We start from the raw sequence: 17,511 nt of genomic DNA on the forward strand, positions 1-17,511 counted from the left end.
GATTGCTACATGTGGATGCTAACTTACCAACAAATTCAAATTGGAAGCTCAAACGATTGATATCAAGTTTGATGTGTGAATCACAAGATGAAATAATTAACCTAACATATAAAACCTTCTCTTGTTCTTATAGTGGTGAAGAGGTGATTAGAAATATGGAAAGAGAAGTAAATTTTCCGTGTACACCTATGCTAAGATATGATATCACTATGGGATTGGATTTGGCTTGATAGTGGTGAAGTGGTGATTAGGAATATGGAACGAGAAGTAATTTTTCCATGTACACCTATGTTAAGATATGATATCACTATGGGATTGGATTTGGCTTTAATTATAAGTAACAGAAAGTCCAACATAGGCTTATCCCCATCTTAAACCCATAGATGGCCCCTTAGTGCTCAAAACAGAGAAATTTCTTGTGCATTGTGGCATGGAGAGAGAGATTAACTAAGCGAGCTGATAATTTATAATTAAGCTATTGCGGTTAGTTTAATAATGCCAAGTTCGCGCGCCTCTTCTTCGCGGCGCGCGTTCTTCCTTCAAAACACAAACGCTTGTTGTTGAGCTGAGCCAAATCATCAAAACCAGCGAGTGCACTTCCCCATCATCTCCCGTGAGCAGGAATCGGTCTCATCTGCGTTCAGACTTCAGGTTCTAGGTTAGGGTTTCTCCACAGTTTTCAGGTTTGAGCGTTTCATCGGACCTGGATTATGCTTTGGACCTGGATTATGCCAAAGAGGGTTAGGGTTAGGGTCGGGCCTCTGTAATGGTGGATATTGCATCAGCAGCGGACGGCTGTGGTGGCTTCTATATGCTAAAGAGGAAATCTATGCCTGCGCTGAGGGGCAGGTTAGGGTTTGATACTTCGCCAAGCTCCTTTACCCCGTTCACCTCCTCCCGGCCAGGGTTTGCAGCCCCTGAAGATTACCATCATCTTGTCGAGCCAGGCGCGCCTGTGCTATCTGGGAGCAGCGGTGCTGCCCCTCGTTATAGAGCCACCACCAAATCTCCAGTATGTTTACAAGTCAATTTCAGTTCATCTGTGCTGTTTTGCTAGTGTTATGTTGCCTATCATGTGCCATCCACGCGCATGCACACATTTGCAGATAGGTTTTGAATCGAATTTGCAGCCAAAATGTGAAATGAAAAACTCAATAATAAATAATTCCGATAAGAAAATGATTTATGGATCGATGGCTCAAGCATATGCTCAATTTCAAACAATTGTTGTGGATGGGTTGGGCATATTTTTCTTACATAGCTATCATGGATGGGCTGGACCTTTTTTTTTTTGCATGCATGAATGGGGTGAACATATGTACATGCTCAATATCAAGCTACCATGGACGGGATGGACATATGCACAAATTTAATATCAAGCTACCATGGATGGATGGACATTTTTTTTTGAGCGTCACAATTCCAATACCACATAGTCCTTTAATCGCCAGTGAAGCCAGATATTAACCTGCTTCTTAACTTCAAGTTGTCTTTTTTCTCATGTTCAGGTTTCTTACCAGGGAACAGTTTGTTTTCAATTATATAAATCTTTCTTGCCTAGTTCTGTTGGTTTTATAACTGTAACCATGGCTCAGGTTTCTTACCAGGGAACAGTTTGTTTTCAATTATATAAATCTTTCTCGCCTAGTTCTGTTGGTTTTATAACTGTAACCATGGCTCAGGTTTCTTACCAGGGAACAGTTTGTTTTCAATTATATAAATCTTTCTCGCCTAGTTCTGTTGGTTTTAGAACTGTATCCATGGCTCACATAGCTCCTCACATGTCGGAGCTCTTTTCTGTGTCCTCATGAATGTTTTAAGTATTTGGAATCTGGATAAAGCCACCTTTGAGACTGTTTCACTGATAACTACGCCTTGGATTTTGTAATATGGTGTGAAACACTGTCCTCTAACTTCATCTTAAGGCTGTAGATCTGATCATAGATATAAATCTTGGACCTTTTTTAAGTTTGGAAGTGTATCTTGTGCCTTCTTTTCCATTTCAACATCTGGCTTAATATCTGTTGATGTGTAACCATCTCTGTTAAAGAAAATGCATTCACATTCGGTTTGGGCTCAATATAATACAAGAGGCTCTCTTGGACAAGGAGCTACTTTTATTATAAACTTAGTAGTGCAGGTGTAGAAACTCTAGATGTGCTGTGCCACGGAGATAGCATCTGTAAAATGCTAAAGAGTTAAAAGAGAGTTTTGTATCACCCACATACATGTCCCTAGGGTTGATGAAGTGGAAAGGGTACAAAATGACAGTTGACTGATCTGAAAACCACCTTAGGTGGTTTCTTCATGTAAGAGGCACTTCTTGCTTACTTTTGACCATAGATTCTAAAGCTAAACTGGTGCTCTTGCTGCTTGCGTGAACTTTCAGGATTTGCTTATTGCTGCTGCTTATTTGTTGTTACTTGGTGAAAGCTTGGAGTAGGATTGGCTAACTTGGTTAGAGCAGTAATTCAGCATTCCATAAACCAAATTTTGCACATGAGAGAGAGAGAAATTGGGTCCCAATCAACCCTTTGAAGGGTCCCCACCATGAAGGTGTAATTGCTTTGTTGCTGAATGAGAATGGACTGACCTGTGGGTCTGATTTGGATACCCTGCTAAGGTCCTATGTCCCTCAAATAGACTAGCCATTGGGCTGTAAACAGCCCATGGCTTCTCAGCCATCCATGTGGTGTTGCTAGTTTCCATCTGCCATTGGCTCACACACCAAGAACTCATCTGTCCGGGCATTAGTCTGTCATAGCCGATAGGTCTAGGTAGAGGAGCTTGTATGTGTGAACCCATCTTATACATGGAAACTAGCAACATACTCTAGGGTTACAGCCCATTGGCCAGGCCATACGGGGTGCTTATGCATAGGCGTCTATGCATGAAGAGGCCACACATGTGAAACACATCATATATGTAAATATTTTTCCTCTTTTACAAGTCGGCCAGCCCACATGCCCAGTCGGCCATTAGAGAAATGCCCATATTCCCTATAAAAGGTTGCTCCAGCCTTGTGTTCCATATCTCAGATCTTTGCCTTCCAGCCCTTGCTCGTGTACATGCCTCAGGCAGCCCACATGACAAGAAGGAAACACAAGGTGAAGAGTGTTGAATTGCAGGCGACCTGCTGTGGACAAGAAAATACAGCTAATAGCAGTCTTTTAGGGATGAATACAAGTGCGAGGTCCTGTCCCGGTTGTACAGCAGAAGGCAGCTTGCTTGCCCTCCTTCACAGGTACTCTGCAGAGATCAAACGTCAGTGGTTTTGGTGCTGATTCGCAGCCAACAGTCAGTCCATTACTTATTCAGCAATATAAGCAAATACACCTTCACCGGGGTGGTCCTTCTGAGGGTTATTTGGGGCCCATTATCGTTGGGACACTCTCCGGCTTCTCTCTCTTTCATTTGTGGATACAAAATCGTCAAGTTAAGTGCTGAATTTGTGCTCTAGTCAAGTTAACGACGATATGTGAAAATATATCCAAATCTGGTATTTTATCCAGCCCAAAAAGGGATTTATTATGTTTTTTCTTTGTCTTGCTACTGGCCGACGGTCCTCCCTGACTGACCAGCAGCCCAACACCATATATATACAAAGCTTCATAATTCAGCCATAACACAACACATAATCAAATCGACTCTGCTGCTGGTGCTACCTCTGCAACATCAGCAGCATCGTTCATTATCACCACATCATATCTGACATCATACTTCAGATCCTATGCTGCTGCTGCCGGCCTACTGCTTCATCATCATCACATCATTGGGACAGCGGTCCTTTCTGCTCATTAGCTCACATCATTGGGACACTCTCCGGCTTCTCTCTCTTTCATTTGTGCATACAAAATTGTCAAGATTTGTGCTCTAGTCAAGTTAACGATGTGTGAAAATATATCCAAATCTGGTATTTTATCCAGCCCAAAAAGGGATTTATTATGTTTTTCCTTTGTCTTGCTACTGGCCAACAGTCCCCCCTGGCCGACCAGCAGCCCAACACCATATATATACAAAGCTTCATAGTTCAGCCATAACACAACACATAATCAAATCGACTCTGCTGCCGGCGCTACCTTTGCAACATCAGCAGCATCGTTCATCATCACCACATCATATTCGACATCATACTTCCGATCCTCTGCTGCTGCTGCCTGCCTACCTCTGCGGCTGCCTGGGTCTTCACCATATCAGCATTTTTTGCTGCAGCACATCTTGGGACAGCAGCCCACTCTCTGCTCCATCACATCTGCGTTTTTTCTCCTGCAGCTCACCTCGGGACAGCAGCCCAACTCTCTGCTTCATCATCCTCACATCGTTGGGACAACAGCCCTCTCTGCTCATCAGCTCACATTGTTGGGACAGCAGCTCTCTCTACTTATCTTCATTCGACATTGGACAGCAACCCTCTCTGCTCATCATCATCATTCGACATTGGGACGGCAGCCCTCTCTGCTCATTCGACACTGACCACCTTATGGAGCGCCTTTGCCTCACATTGACGCGAGCGTGATCGTGCTTCAGCTCCGACCTCGTCTTTGTTTCTTTGCAGTCTTCTACTAAGTCACCTCACATTAGAGGGCCTCTTGTACATGATTTCATTCACCATTATACATACTTATTGTGTCATGTGCACAGAGTGTATCTACCGTGTGCAACACGCACACAAGACTAGCTTCGAGGCTTGGGGAAGCTTGGAGCTAGGTAGGCTGATTGGCGAGCTGGGCTAGGGATAGACTGACGGGCAGGCACCCAAGTGTGGACGGGTGGGTGCCCAAGTGTGGATGCCCGGTGACTGGCCAAGAGCCTATAAAAAGGTGGCCAAGGTTAGTCATTGGTGATAGAGTCTCGCGAGTCTTTGCGAGAGCTCTATGGTTAGGAGCTTGGATCTAGTGCGGACGTGCACCGGCCCCATGCAGTCGAGGCCGGCAACAGTCTCGAGCACCAGCTCCATGGCGGTATGGGACGTTATGGAGTAGAGATTGGTTGGTGCATTTTGCTAGTTAGCTCGGCTCATGGCTCGGTGGGGACAACCAGGACTTGTGGGGTTTGCCCACGGTTGTCATGGTTGGGTGGTGAGTCAGGCCTGCACCCCTTCACGTTGTTTGGCTTTGTTTTGCAAGTTTCAAGTCGTGTTTCAGGAGTGCTCTACGAGGAGACCCTTGGGGACTTGACAGTGGTATTAGAGCATGCCTTGAAGAGCGTGCAAGTTGGTAGGTAGAGAAGAAAGAGGTCAAAGAAAGAGGTATGAGTTCAAGATGATTGTCGTTTTTCATGTATATTGTTTTTTTTTTCAGAATTCAGCGTATGATTTTTATTTGTCTTGCTAGACCCCGAGTTGGGTGGTGTACATGAAAAGGGTTGACTTGGACAGTTTGTGTAGAGAGAGTTTTTTGGTTGTGTGAATCAGTGAGAGAAAGAGAGAGGGTTGACTTGGACAGTTTGTGTAGAGAGAGGGTTGACTTGGACAGTTTGTGTAGAGAGAGTTTTTTGGTTGTGTGAATCAGCGAGAGAAAGAGAGAGGGAGATGTCGGTTGTGCGTGTGAAGCAGGTAGCCGGCCGTGTCGGCGTAGGGCAAGAAGCAGTGGGCCAACATTTTTTTTTGATCTGTTGCTGAATGCAGGTGGTGGCGAATGATTTCTTGCAGTTGACAGGTGGCGGGCAGCCGATTTTCAACGTTTTTTTTAGCTTAGGTTTTTTTTTTTGACCCTCGATGCTTTCGTTTTTTTTGGGTACAAAAACCTTTCGTAAAAAAAAAACGTAGCATAGCATATTCATTGAAAAAAAAAACAGAAAGCTTAGCGTGGGTTAAAAAAAAACGATTGGCTTTTATGTGTGCCTTGTGTGTTTTTTAAAGTGCGGCTTTTCCAAGTCTTATGTGTGGCTTTTACAAAAGCCATCTAGCATGTTTTTTTTTTTGAAAAAAACAAAAAACACAAAAAGAAAGAAAAAATGCTTTTCAAGGTCTTAAAAAATACCCATGGAGTGGGCTTCTAGCCACACGTCCTCGAGTTTTCTTGCACCATCTCTTGCTTGCAGTGTAACATGTGGAAGCTTGGGGGAAGATCGGTAACTTCAATGCTCAGAAATCAGCACACTTGTCGCAATGAAAATAACGCACAAAACTGAATGTAGATGTGTAGAAAAATATAGAGAGAGAGAAGGAGAAGAGGACACAGTATTGGGTCCCGAATACCCTTTGCAGGGCCCCCACCACGAATGGTGTATTTGCTTTTATTAGAATGATGCAAATCTGAAAATAAAAGACTGAACCTAAGCCTTCTTGGCTGAGGAGAATCCTTTGCCCTTGACCTTCAAGCCTTCACCTTTTGCGTTAGCTTCTCCTTGGCTGTCCTGGCCCTTGAGTTAGCTCCAGCACTTTGTGAGTTACGAGATGCATGGAACTAAATTATACCTTGGGTGTTTATACCCCTTCAGTATGTGGGTCGGTTGGCTAATTTTCTCTCCATGACTTGTTTTATCTAGCATAAAATGCTGATATTTATGCGCATTCACACTGCCTGGCTGCTAGCTTTCCCATCGCTTCTGTCCAGGCTGATTGGGCAGCCCTATGCTCTGGCCGCCTGGCTGGGCTGCTGTCCAGGCTGTTTGGGCAGCCCCTATGCTCTGGCTGCCTACAGTCCTAGCTGCCCTATGGGCTAGCCGATTGGTTGGGCTGGCCTAGATGCATGTCAGCTGCTTGGCCAAGCCCTCTTGGGCTGGCCGACAGCCTGCGGAGCCCCTCCTTGGGCTGGTGGGCAAGTCGTGGGGCCTGCCTGGCCCCCTTGGGGTGGCCCATAGCCTTCCTTGTACCCAGACCTAATGCCTACCTACATCTACACAACCGTCTGTCATCTGGTCGTAGACCAAACATACAGAACAACTGACATCATTCCAGAGGGAGACTCACAACGCGGACTGGCACTGTTTCATGTGCAGGACAATGCACACCTGACCTTGGACGATTGAAGTGAACCTTGGCTAACTCGTCCCAGATTGGGCTCACGTGGGACCAGTTTTCTGTTAGAAGTCATCTCCTGTCTTTATGTAGACACCAGAGCCTTTGTTGTGGGTGTGCCCGCCCTTGTAGGTGTTCTCATTTTTCCTCACTCCTCGTATTTTTTCCATTTTTTTTGTGGCTTGGGGGGCAGTCTTGTGGTGGCAGGTGGATCTTTGATGCTGGCCGATTGCATCTGTTTATGGTGGAGGTGGCCGACTGTCTTGGACAGGTTGTGGACCTTTTTTAGTTGCTGGTCGACTTGGGATAGCTGGCCGATTGATGCTTTCGACTGGTCGTGGGGTATATGGTCCTGTCGGTTGCCTTTGGAGCAGGCTGACCCCCACTTGGGGGCCATATAAAATGGCCCCACAGCCCTTGCCACTTGTATTGTATTCGGGATCTTCTTGTGTATACATAGTAGAGTTATACGTCTCTCTCTCCATTGGTGTCTATTTTCTGCACTTGCTCTTGTGTTTCCAGATTTAGTCATCATCTCCGCTGCGTATTCTGACATGGTATCAGATCCCTAGGCTCTTGATAGTTCTTGGGATTTGTGTGAGCAAGAGGGGGACTGTTGTGTTGCTGATTGGTGGACTGTTCGGGACTATTCGAGAAGAGGAGAAGCAAGAGGACGGCGGGCTGATTTGCTGGACAGCCACTTGCAGGTGTAAGTTCTGAGCGAGCAGGTTTACGCTCATCAGGGCAAGCAGGCTTCAGGAGAGCTTTCTCTACCACTGACCATGTATTCACTTTGAGATGTATGATTGATCAGGCCAGAGTGAGGAAGAGAAAGCTCTATTATTGCTTTGTGGATTTCTGCAAGGCATTTGACACAGTACCACGAGAGAGGCTCTTTCAGCGCCTGCAGTCTCTTGGCATACCAGCAGATATGACATGGGGCATCTATGCATTATATGAGCAGGTTTTTGGGTGTGAGTCAGATGTCCAGGAGGTATGTCCGAGACTAATGCTAGCACCATTGGTGTGAAGCAAGGATGCCCACTTTCCCCCACGCTATTTGGGTTATACATTGATGAGGTGGCTGACTTCATTACACGGGGAGGCGGAGATGGAGTTGTTTCAGCAGGTACCTCAGTACATATTATGCTTTATGCTGATGATATTGTATTAGTGTCTGAGTCTCCAAGAGGTCTACAACAGCATCTACATGCACTCGATGATTTCTGCACACAGAGGGGTCTTACTGTGAACCTTGGGAAAACCAAGGTTATGGTCTTTCATACATCGAGACAAGGCAGGAGTCAGTTGACATTCACTCTTGCAGGACGCCAGGTGGAGGTGGTGACATCATACGTGTACCTAGGGGTTACCTTCTCTGCAGCAGCCACACGCTTCACCATGGGTTCAGCAGCCAGAGCTAGATTGACACGGGGATATGCAACATTGGCTATGGTAGAGAGACAGTGCCACCAGGCGCATTTTCAGGAGCCCCGGACGAAGGGGTGGCTATTTGACACATTAGTCACACCGGCATTGATGTATGGAGCAGCGATATGGGCGCCAAGCCTTGCTACCCATTGGTGGACACAGATAGAGAGACCACAGGCCCTCATGATGGCACGCATGATACGCAGCAAACCGTCAGTATCTCATGACATTATCCGAGCAGAGTTTGCTGCGCCTCCTATGATGGTAGAGGCCATATTTCAGACTATATGGCTGCTAGACAGATTCAAAGAGATGCCACAGGACAGATTGTCATACAGAGCTTTCGAGGCATCTATACAGCTGGCTGAGGCAGGAGATAGAGGATCATGGTATGCACAGGTCACACATTGGTTCTCACAGCATGGCCTAGACATGGATCATCTATCACCATTCCAGTATGACAGGGATGCACCACATATCCGTCTCTCTCATAGTGAGAGGAATAGAGTATTGAGACAGGACCTATGGCAGCTCTATACACGAGAGACATGGATATCGCCTACACAGCCTCTTCCACCGAAGATGCTATACTACAGAGATCACTTCATGAGTATCACTGATGATGGATTTATAGAGAGGCCTAGATACATGGAGGGCTTTTTACCACACGGCTCCCGAGTTGCTATTGGTTAGCTTAGAGTTTCATCACATCGATTGGAGATCGAGACTGGCAGAGCAGCACTGATCCCCCGAGAGGAGAGGGTATGCAGATTGTGCAGAGAGGAGGTGGAGAGTGAGGTGCATTATGTATGCAGATGTAGAGCATATACAGCCATTAGAGAGAGATATATCCCATTTTATTCAGAGAGCCACATTTCGTATGCCAGATTTTTGAGGCAGCAGACCATCGCATACTGGGGAGATTCATTCTAAACATACAGCGTCACAGAGAGACATCATTACAGGCTCAGACAGCTCCAGAGGGGGGACGACAGACACAGATTACTATATTTTTTTAGAGATCCATCCCACTCCCAGTCCCTACATGGTAGGGAATTACTCTCCAGGAGCAGAGACACTCAGAGCCCGCAGGAGACAGAGGACACCTGGCTTTCGGACACCACGCCTATACCAGAGAGAGATGACAAAGATCAGAGCTCAGTTTCACAGAGAGGGTGCGGAGCGACTGGCTTGCTTCAGAGCAAACCCAGGCATGTTCTTCAGGGAGCTGTGGACACCCCCTTCATTGATGTATACCATTTTATACCGTAGTATGGTACAGGATGGAGCTAGCTAGGTTGCATATCATGATTGTATACTCCATGCATATAGCTTTGCATTCTCCTAGTAGTAGAGCTCCATCCCCTCCCCCACTCATTGTACTTATTGCACACCCAGATTCAGCTTTTTAGTTCAGTACTTTTTCATTTTGTTGGGATGATAGAGGATACCCTATACAGGTACATCGATTTGTCTCATAGGTCGAGTTCGGTCTTTTGGAAGACGTTAATAAAATCTTTCTCTCTCTCTCTCTCTCTCTCTCTCTCTCTCTCTCTCTCTCAAGCTATCAAGTGACAAGGAGGCATCCATCATCCATGGCATCCTCCTCGTGGCAGTGGCTCTTCAAGTTCCAACTACCCGTAGAAGGACGACGGGATGGACATGGTGGGATGAGGTCAATCACACCCCATCCCCTCATGGAGGTGGTGCATAGCCATGGACATGCAAGCTTTGCCCGTATAGGCGAGTGGGTGGTATTGACAAAGTAATTTTTAAGTGCCGTTCCTATCCCGGTCTCCCCGTTCCCTACATATGGCCGTCCCCCGTGCCTCCTCAAGAGGTGAAGTTGTAGGTAACTGATGGGGTTCATTTGGCACAGTCTGAGATTCTTGTTCAGTTCGTATGGGCAGCGGAAGGCGAAGTAAGTCTCGATGAACGAAAACTTTTTATTGATTGTGGATCAAAAACTTTGTAAGCCTTTGATTCAAAAGAGTAACCCACAAAAATGAGCAACTCACTCCTTGGCTCAAGCTTGTCCCTTGTATCATTTAGAGTGTGAGTATATGCTTGACATCCAAAGACACGAAAATGGGAAACGGTTGGCTTTTTGCCAAAAAATGCCTCAAATGGGGTCATGTGGGGAACAGCAACCGTGGGGCAACGGTTCAGAAGATACACCGCAGTGTTGACCGATTTTGACCAGAGGCGTTCAGGTACCTCAACTGCAAAAAGCATGGAGCGTGCCATATCCATGACTGTTCGGTTCTTGCGCTCAACCACTCCATTCTGTGAGGGAGAGTTGGTGGAGGTGAGTTGGCGTTGAATGCCATGATCTTGTAAGAACTGAGAAAATTGATGGGAGATAAATTCACCACCATTGTCACTACGAGCAATCCCAATTGAGACGCCCATTTGGTTGGCGACTAACCGAACTCATGTGAAAAAGTATTGAAAAGCGTCAGATTTATGCTTTAGGAAATATACCCACATGTATCTTGAATAATCATCAACAATCAGCATGTAGTATAGAGATCCATTCAAGGAAGGGGTTGGGGATTGGCCACTCAAGTCGAAATGAATCAACTTGAGGAATCCCGAAGCCCGATGAGGAGTGTGTTGTGGGAATGGGGAGCGATGTTGTTTACCCAGTTGATAGGGCTGACAAACATCCTTTGTCAGTTTGAGGCTGGGTATACCTGGAACTAGCTTGTCTCGAGATAGCTCATAGAGAGTGGAATAGGGTAGACGACCATAGCGAAAGTGCCATAGTCGGTCAATGTTGGAGGGAGCTTGGGTCACATAGGCCTGAACCCGATGAAACTCTGAGCCAACAGAAGATGGCTCAGTTAGAAAAGTGGACATCCGATACAAACCATCCTTCTGAGCTTGTCCTTTGGCAACAACAAGACCAATAGTTTCATCAATTACCTCAACAACTCTTTTGTTGAAGTAAACACCACGATCGAGTTGGGTAAGCTGGGATACAGAAAGAAGGTTGAGACCTAAATTGGGGACAAGATAGACAATGTCCAAGGTAGCTTGGTTGGGGCCAGTGTTGGTGTCAAATAAGACAGTGCCAATGGATTTTATGGGCATCATTGTGTTGTTGCCACATCGAATTTCTCCCTTAACGGGACGCTGAGAAATGAAAATGTCAGCATTACGTGCCATATGGTGAGTAGCGCCACTGTCAACTACCCAAGTGACAGGATGACCATAGGGAAGAGTTGGATGGGCCTCAATAATGGGCACAGAGGGATTATCAGGTAACTGACAAATCTGAATGAGGACAGAGGCCTTTCCCTGCAGATGACCTTGTTTAGGCCTTTGTTTCTTCTTTTTTGTGGAGTGGTGGCTAGAATCAATCTTAAGTGTGACCTGAGCAATATTGGCCGAGGGGCCAGGACGAGGTGTAAGGGAAGACCAGTCAGACATCTCTTCAGGAGTGGTGAAAGAAATCGACTGGGAAGGTGGGGCTTGAGCAACCTGACTATTAGCTCGCCACTGGGAGAAATGCGGCCAAGTAGAACCATTTCCTTGTTGTTGGGTCCTTGGAGGGGAGCTTGGTAGAGTAGGTGCTGGATTGCTATCCCCTTTGGATCGCCAATTTGGGGCATTGCTACCACCTTGGTTGTTTTGGCGGGTGGAGGTGGGGTTGGCAAGAAGTGCAAAATCTCTTCTTTTTGGGAATATTTTGCCAGTAGTAGGGAATGGGTGTGGAGGCAGGATTTTTGAAATCAGTGTTGTTGCCGGGAGATTTTCCTTGATTTCCTAAGTTGTTGTTCCCTTTCCCTTGTTGTCCTTTTTGAGTAGAGGTTGTATTGGACACAAGGGCCCCCTCTTGAGTGGAGGGAGAGGATGACTTCTTGGGATGAAATTGGTCATGCAACTGAGCGAAACGCAAGAGTTGGCATTCACACTCATATAGGTTAAGCATAGGCTCTAAACTAATGGTATGTGTGACAAAAGTAAATAAGCTAGGTGGCAACTTGTTTAGTAGAGTGATTACCTGATCTTCCTGGGACTTGGCAGAGCCAGTGGTGGCAAACTCGACGTTAAGGCGCCGATATTCAGCAACTGATGGTCAGGTCATCCCCTTCTTTTATAGAAAAAATTTGGATTTGATGCTCAAGATCAATGCGATGTGTACGATCACGTGCGGCATATCTCTCTGCAAGGTGTGCCCATTTGTTAGAGACATAGGGGAACTGCTGGAGTTGTGAATGGAACTCAGGCAAGAGGCCTTGCATGAGCTCCACTATAGCAGTGGCATTTCTAGCTTCCCAATGGTTGATGACTTCAGGAGGTACTAGAGAAGGGTGGGGTTTTGGTTCAAGGCCCTTTACTAGGTTCTAGGAACCTTCGAAAGTGAAAACTTGTTCCATAAGATTAGCCGAGGTTGTATAATTAGACCCGTTAAAACAAGTCTTTTCTGTGAAAGCATTTCTGGACATAGAAACATGAAAGGAAGACGGTGGGGGAGTCCAGGAAGGCTCGTGTCCATATCAAGAGTGTAAGTGTTGAGGAGAGAAACTAGACAGTCCACCAAGACCAGGCATGGATGAAGGACCTGTCGAGGGTGCTCCATAAGATGGAATCAAGTTTTGGGTACTCAGCATAGGTGGAATACTAGGTTGAGGTATGAAACCTGGAGAGGGCACATAATTGGGAAAAACACCAGTGCCAGAGATGGGTTGATAAACCACCTGATACCCTGGAATGCTGGGTGGGACCGCAATGCCAAAGGACGTAGTGTTAAAAGACAATTGGGATGGCTAGAAACCATATGTAGGACCCAAAAGAGGTCCAGGCAGTGATGACTGCATGCCAACACTAGTAGGAAGAGGTATGGGTTGGGAGGGAGGGTTTTGTGTTTGAATTTGGGTAGTATTCCATAACACATTAGGAGTAGGAACAGAAAGTGAACCAGAGGAGAAAACAGTGTTACCTCCTTGAACACCAGAAGTCGGAGAGTGAATTATACTCCTAGACCCTCCTCTATTTGGGTTCACAAAATGCCAGGGATCGAGGGTAGTTGATGGTACTGTTTGTTGAACCTGTGCCACAGAAGAAGATACCCATGTAGAGTTAGGAACATATGTATTAATAGGCACATACGAACCTGACGCGGTCACCGAAAAGGATGATGATGGATCTCCGAACGATCGAGGAGGTACGTGTCCTTCCTGAGAAAAAGTCCCATACCGAAGTCCAGTTTGTCGGCTAGAATGAGAAGCAGAGCTCTCCAGTTGAGGCTGAATACCTGGGTCCAATACTGGCACACTGGCTGTGGGCATAGTTTTTTTCATACTCGTATGGAAAATATTCCATACTTCCATACCCGTATGCGTATGGTCACGTATGGAAAAACTTTTCATACTCCAGCCAAAAAAGAAAATGTTTTGCATCTTCTCTAGACATAGAGATTAATTGTCAATGTGTGAAAGTCATGATGGATGAAACATGGTCAATTTGTGAAAACCATGATAGACCATCTATCATGACTTTCACATACTTTAAGTCTCTCATGGTTCACTTCTTTGAAAATGGCATGTCTACCCTTTAATTTAAGAATCAAGTATGGAATTCCACGTATGGAATTTCTCCAAGGTTTGAACCATACTTATTTCATAGTTCCAGACTCATACACGTATGTCGTATGGTTGCCATATGAAAAAACTATGCTTACAAGTGACAGGTTTTGGCATTTGTCCACTCCACACTCCCTAGTCCCTACTTATGTAACATGTTACATGATACATCAATGGTCATACATGTATGATGTAAACAAGTTACAGTAATATAAAGTCCGGAGTTTGGATTCTGGCTCTACATCATTTATGTTTTTTCTAATCCCAAAATCTTTGCAGTTTCAAGTTTCTTTGGTTTTTTGTCATATGTAGCATGTTTTTCCTTAAATTTAGGGTGGTGTATGGTATCCAAGGTATGGGATTTCTTGGGGGTGTGAACCGTACTTTTTTGTACTTCCATACCCGTATGCATTTGCCGTATGGAAAAACTATGGCTGTGGGCATGTATCCTCCTCTAGAAGTAACGACTAATAAGCTCGGAGAAGAAAAACCATATGCCAAGGGTGTAAAGGGTGAGTGGGTAAAAGGAGGCTGGTTGTCTCCCAATGAAAGACCTCGAACAGGGCTCTCCAGTGAATGAGGAGTTCCATCCTCTGTGTGATCTATATCAGAATAAGGGGAGTCAGTATCTGGTATGAAGAGCTGATCCTCCGGAATCGAGGGTAGACGATCCATGGTGTGTACTTTCGAGGTCTTCAAACCCTTTGCTCACGATCGCCATGATACCATGTGAGGGCAAAAGAGACCAAAGGACCAAATATATGAAAGATCAGAGTAAAACACACAGCATGCAATGGTATTGTGTATATAAAAGATGAAGTCCAGTACAGGAGCTCTATGTGAGACTCCGAATAAGCAGAGAAGGCTGCTATCCCAAAAATGCAGACGCCAATCCAGAAGTACACCTGATGTGAGCGCCTAGAAGTGAGCACTGATGTAGGCGCTTTATTGGGCTAATCACTGCTTGATAAAAAAACGCAGAACTGAGCTTCGTAGGCGACAAGTTCATAAGCTTGGTAGGCGACCTGTTTCAGTCCAACAGAAGGAGGCGAAACCCCGTGTGGTGCTGTCCGTATTCTGACCTGTAGGAGGCGGTGAAAATAGTGTGTGCTGGCGTTTTGTAGGCGACCTGTTTCAGTCCAGCAGGAGGAGGCGAAACAGTGTGTGCTGGCGTTTTGTAGGCGACCTGTTTCAGTCCAGCAGGAGGCGAAACAGTGTGTGCTGGCATTTTGTAGGCGACCTGTTTCAGTCCAGCAGAAGGTGGCGATAAAATACAGATGAGAAAAATGCACACTGAGGTGCAGGGCGCTACCCTATGGAAGGTGAAGGTGAAAATCGGCCTTGCCTGGTGTGGATCTCTGGGATTGGCTTGTTACACCGGCCAATGCCATCCCTCCCACCCTTGCTTCCGGTGGTGTGACTCAGGCACAGATTGATATTTGGCAGTCGAATGATCGACTTGTTTTCTCCTTCCTGATGTTGAATTGTCAGGATGCTGTTCTCTCTCATGTGCGTACAGCAAATGCTGCACATGAAGTTTGGAAGGCTTTTGCATATCGCTATGAGATTAAGTCTCCGGGTCGGATTTTGGCATTGGAAAAGCAACTTATGAACTTATCAGTTTCTGCGTTTCCATCTTTATCTGCTTTCATCTCGAAGATGAAAGATCTCCGGGACGAGCTTGCTGTTGTGGCAAGGACATCTCCATAGAGGATATGGCTATTCGGCTGCTCTCCAAACTTCCAGAGAGGTTTGATGCATACTTTCAGTCTCTGGTTTCTTCTCCTCGTCCTGTTCCACTTACTTGGGAGGAAGTTCTCCCCTCCGTTATGCAGATTGAGTCTCGCTTTGAGGAGCAGACTGGCATCTCCGGTGGCCCTGATGGAGCTTTGGTAGCACGAGATAAGGGAAGACTCATTAAAAGAAAGGAAAAGGGGGTTCTGACAAGAACTCCAAGGATTCTGATGAGGATGAAGACAACAAATCTTCAAAGAATAAGGACATTGAATGTCATTATTGTGGCAAGAAGGGTCACAAGTCACCCCAATGTCACAAGAAGAAGTGTGATGAAGCAGCAAAGAACTCTTCCTCAACGGTGGTGTCTCAACCCAAGAAGGATGATGGAATTCTTCTCTTAGCAGGTACTCGGCGTATACTTGCTCTTGTGACTTCTCAGTCACGGTCTTGGATTGTTGATAGCGGTGCTACTGCTCATATGACACCCCACGAGATTGGTTCGAGGACTTCATTGCCAGATCAGGCGAGATCACTCTGGGTGATTCTTCTTCTGTGCCAGTGCATGGTCATGGCACTATCCCCATTTTTCGTTTTGACGAGGACAAGAGGTACTTCTATGACGTTTTGTATATTCCATATTTGGCTTTTAACATTTTGTCAAGGAGTGCTCTTACAGCTCAGGGTGCGGAGTTGATCTTTTCTCGTTATGAGATTACCATTCATGATAAGGCGACTGGTAGCATCTTGGCTCAGGGAGTCCAAGATAGTGGTCTCTAAAAATTGATCGCTCTGCTTTCTTCGGGTGCTTCTTCTGCTCTTTGGCATGCTCGGTTTGGCCATTTGAGCTATCAGCTTCTGGAGCGAGCTTCGAAGGATGGGTTGGTTGATGGATTACCGACCATCAAGGCTCCGTCTTATGCTTGTTCCTCTTGTTTACAGGGGAAGCAACACCGAGCCGCCTTTCCGAAGGAGGCGACACACAGATCTTCGACATCACTTGCTCTCATTCATGCAGACTTATGTGGTCCTATGAGTACCGCGTCTTTGAGTAAGGCGTTGTACATGCTCGTGATGGTGGATGATTTTACCAGATATACTTGGGTTTTCTTTTTGAACACCAAGGATGAGACTTTTCATCACTTTTGTGATTGGAAAGCCGAGGTGGAAAAAGAGACCAGTCACTCGGTCAAGGCTTTCAGGACCGATGGAGGGGGTGAGTTCACATCCCAGGAGTTTCAGCAATATTGCAAGACACATGGCATTCGGGGATCTGGGACAGTATCGGGTTCTCGTCGGTTGTTTGGTATGGTTGACCTACTCCCGATTGGACATATGCTTCGCAGTCAGTTTATTGAGTTCCTTCTCATCCAAACCCCGTCAGCAGCATTGGCGGTGTGCTCTCAGAGTTCTTCGGTACTTGCGTGGTACTCTGGATTTTGGCATCTTTTATGGTCAAGGACGCACTCTTGTTGGATGGTTTGACTCAGACTGGGCTCGAGATCCAGATACACGGCGTTCGACCACTGGTTGTGTTTTTTCACTTGGGTTTGGAGCCATTTCTTGGAGCAATAAAAAGCAGCCTATTGTGGCGCTTTCCTCTACCGAGTACCGTGCAGTTTGTTATGCTGCATGTGAGGCGATATGGTTGCGGAGATTATTGAAGGAGCTCGACTGTCCTCCTACCGGATCTACTCTTCTTTGGTGTGACAATCAGAGTTGCATCGCCATTGCCAAGAACCCTGTGTTTCATGCTTGTACGAAACACATTGAGATTCTGTATCACTATGTTCG

The 17,511-nt window shown here is 46.0% G+C and overlaps 1 protein-coding gene across 2 annotated transcripts in view; it reads left to right on the forward strand.

Annotated features, from left to right (window-relative positions):
- The first annotated feature begins 448 nt into the window (after window positions 1–448).
- LOC147636296 (transcription factor E2FB-like) overlaps window positions 449–17,511 on the forward strand; it is a 39,193-nt gene continuing 22,130 nt past the window's right edge. The window contains exon 1 of one of the 2 annotated variants that reach the window (XM_086801745.1): window positions 449–1,012. In XM_086801745.1, the coding sequence (XP_086657871.1) occupies window positions 767–1,012 (246 nt within the window). In that variant the 5' untranslated portion in view covers window positions 449–766. The remainder of the gene's footprint in view (window positions 1,013–17,511) is intronic. The other variant, XM_086801746.1, reaches the window with a different exon arrangement.

The sequence above is a fragment of the Cibotium barometz genome, chromosome 8 (genome assembly GCF_041138505.1).
Source record: "Cibotium barometz isolate CiBa-2024 chromosome 8, ASM4113850v1, whole genome shotgun sequence".
Taxonomy (NCBI): domain Eukaryota; kingdom Viridiplantae; phylum Streptophyta; class Polypodiopsida; order Cyatheales; family Cibotiaceae; genus Cibotium; species Cibotium barometz.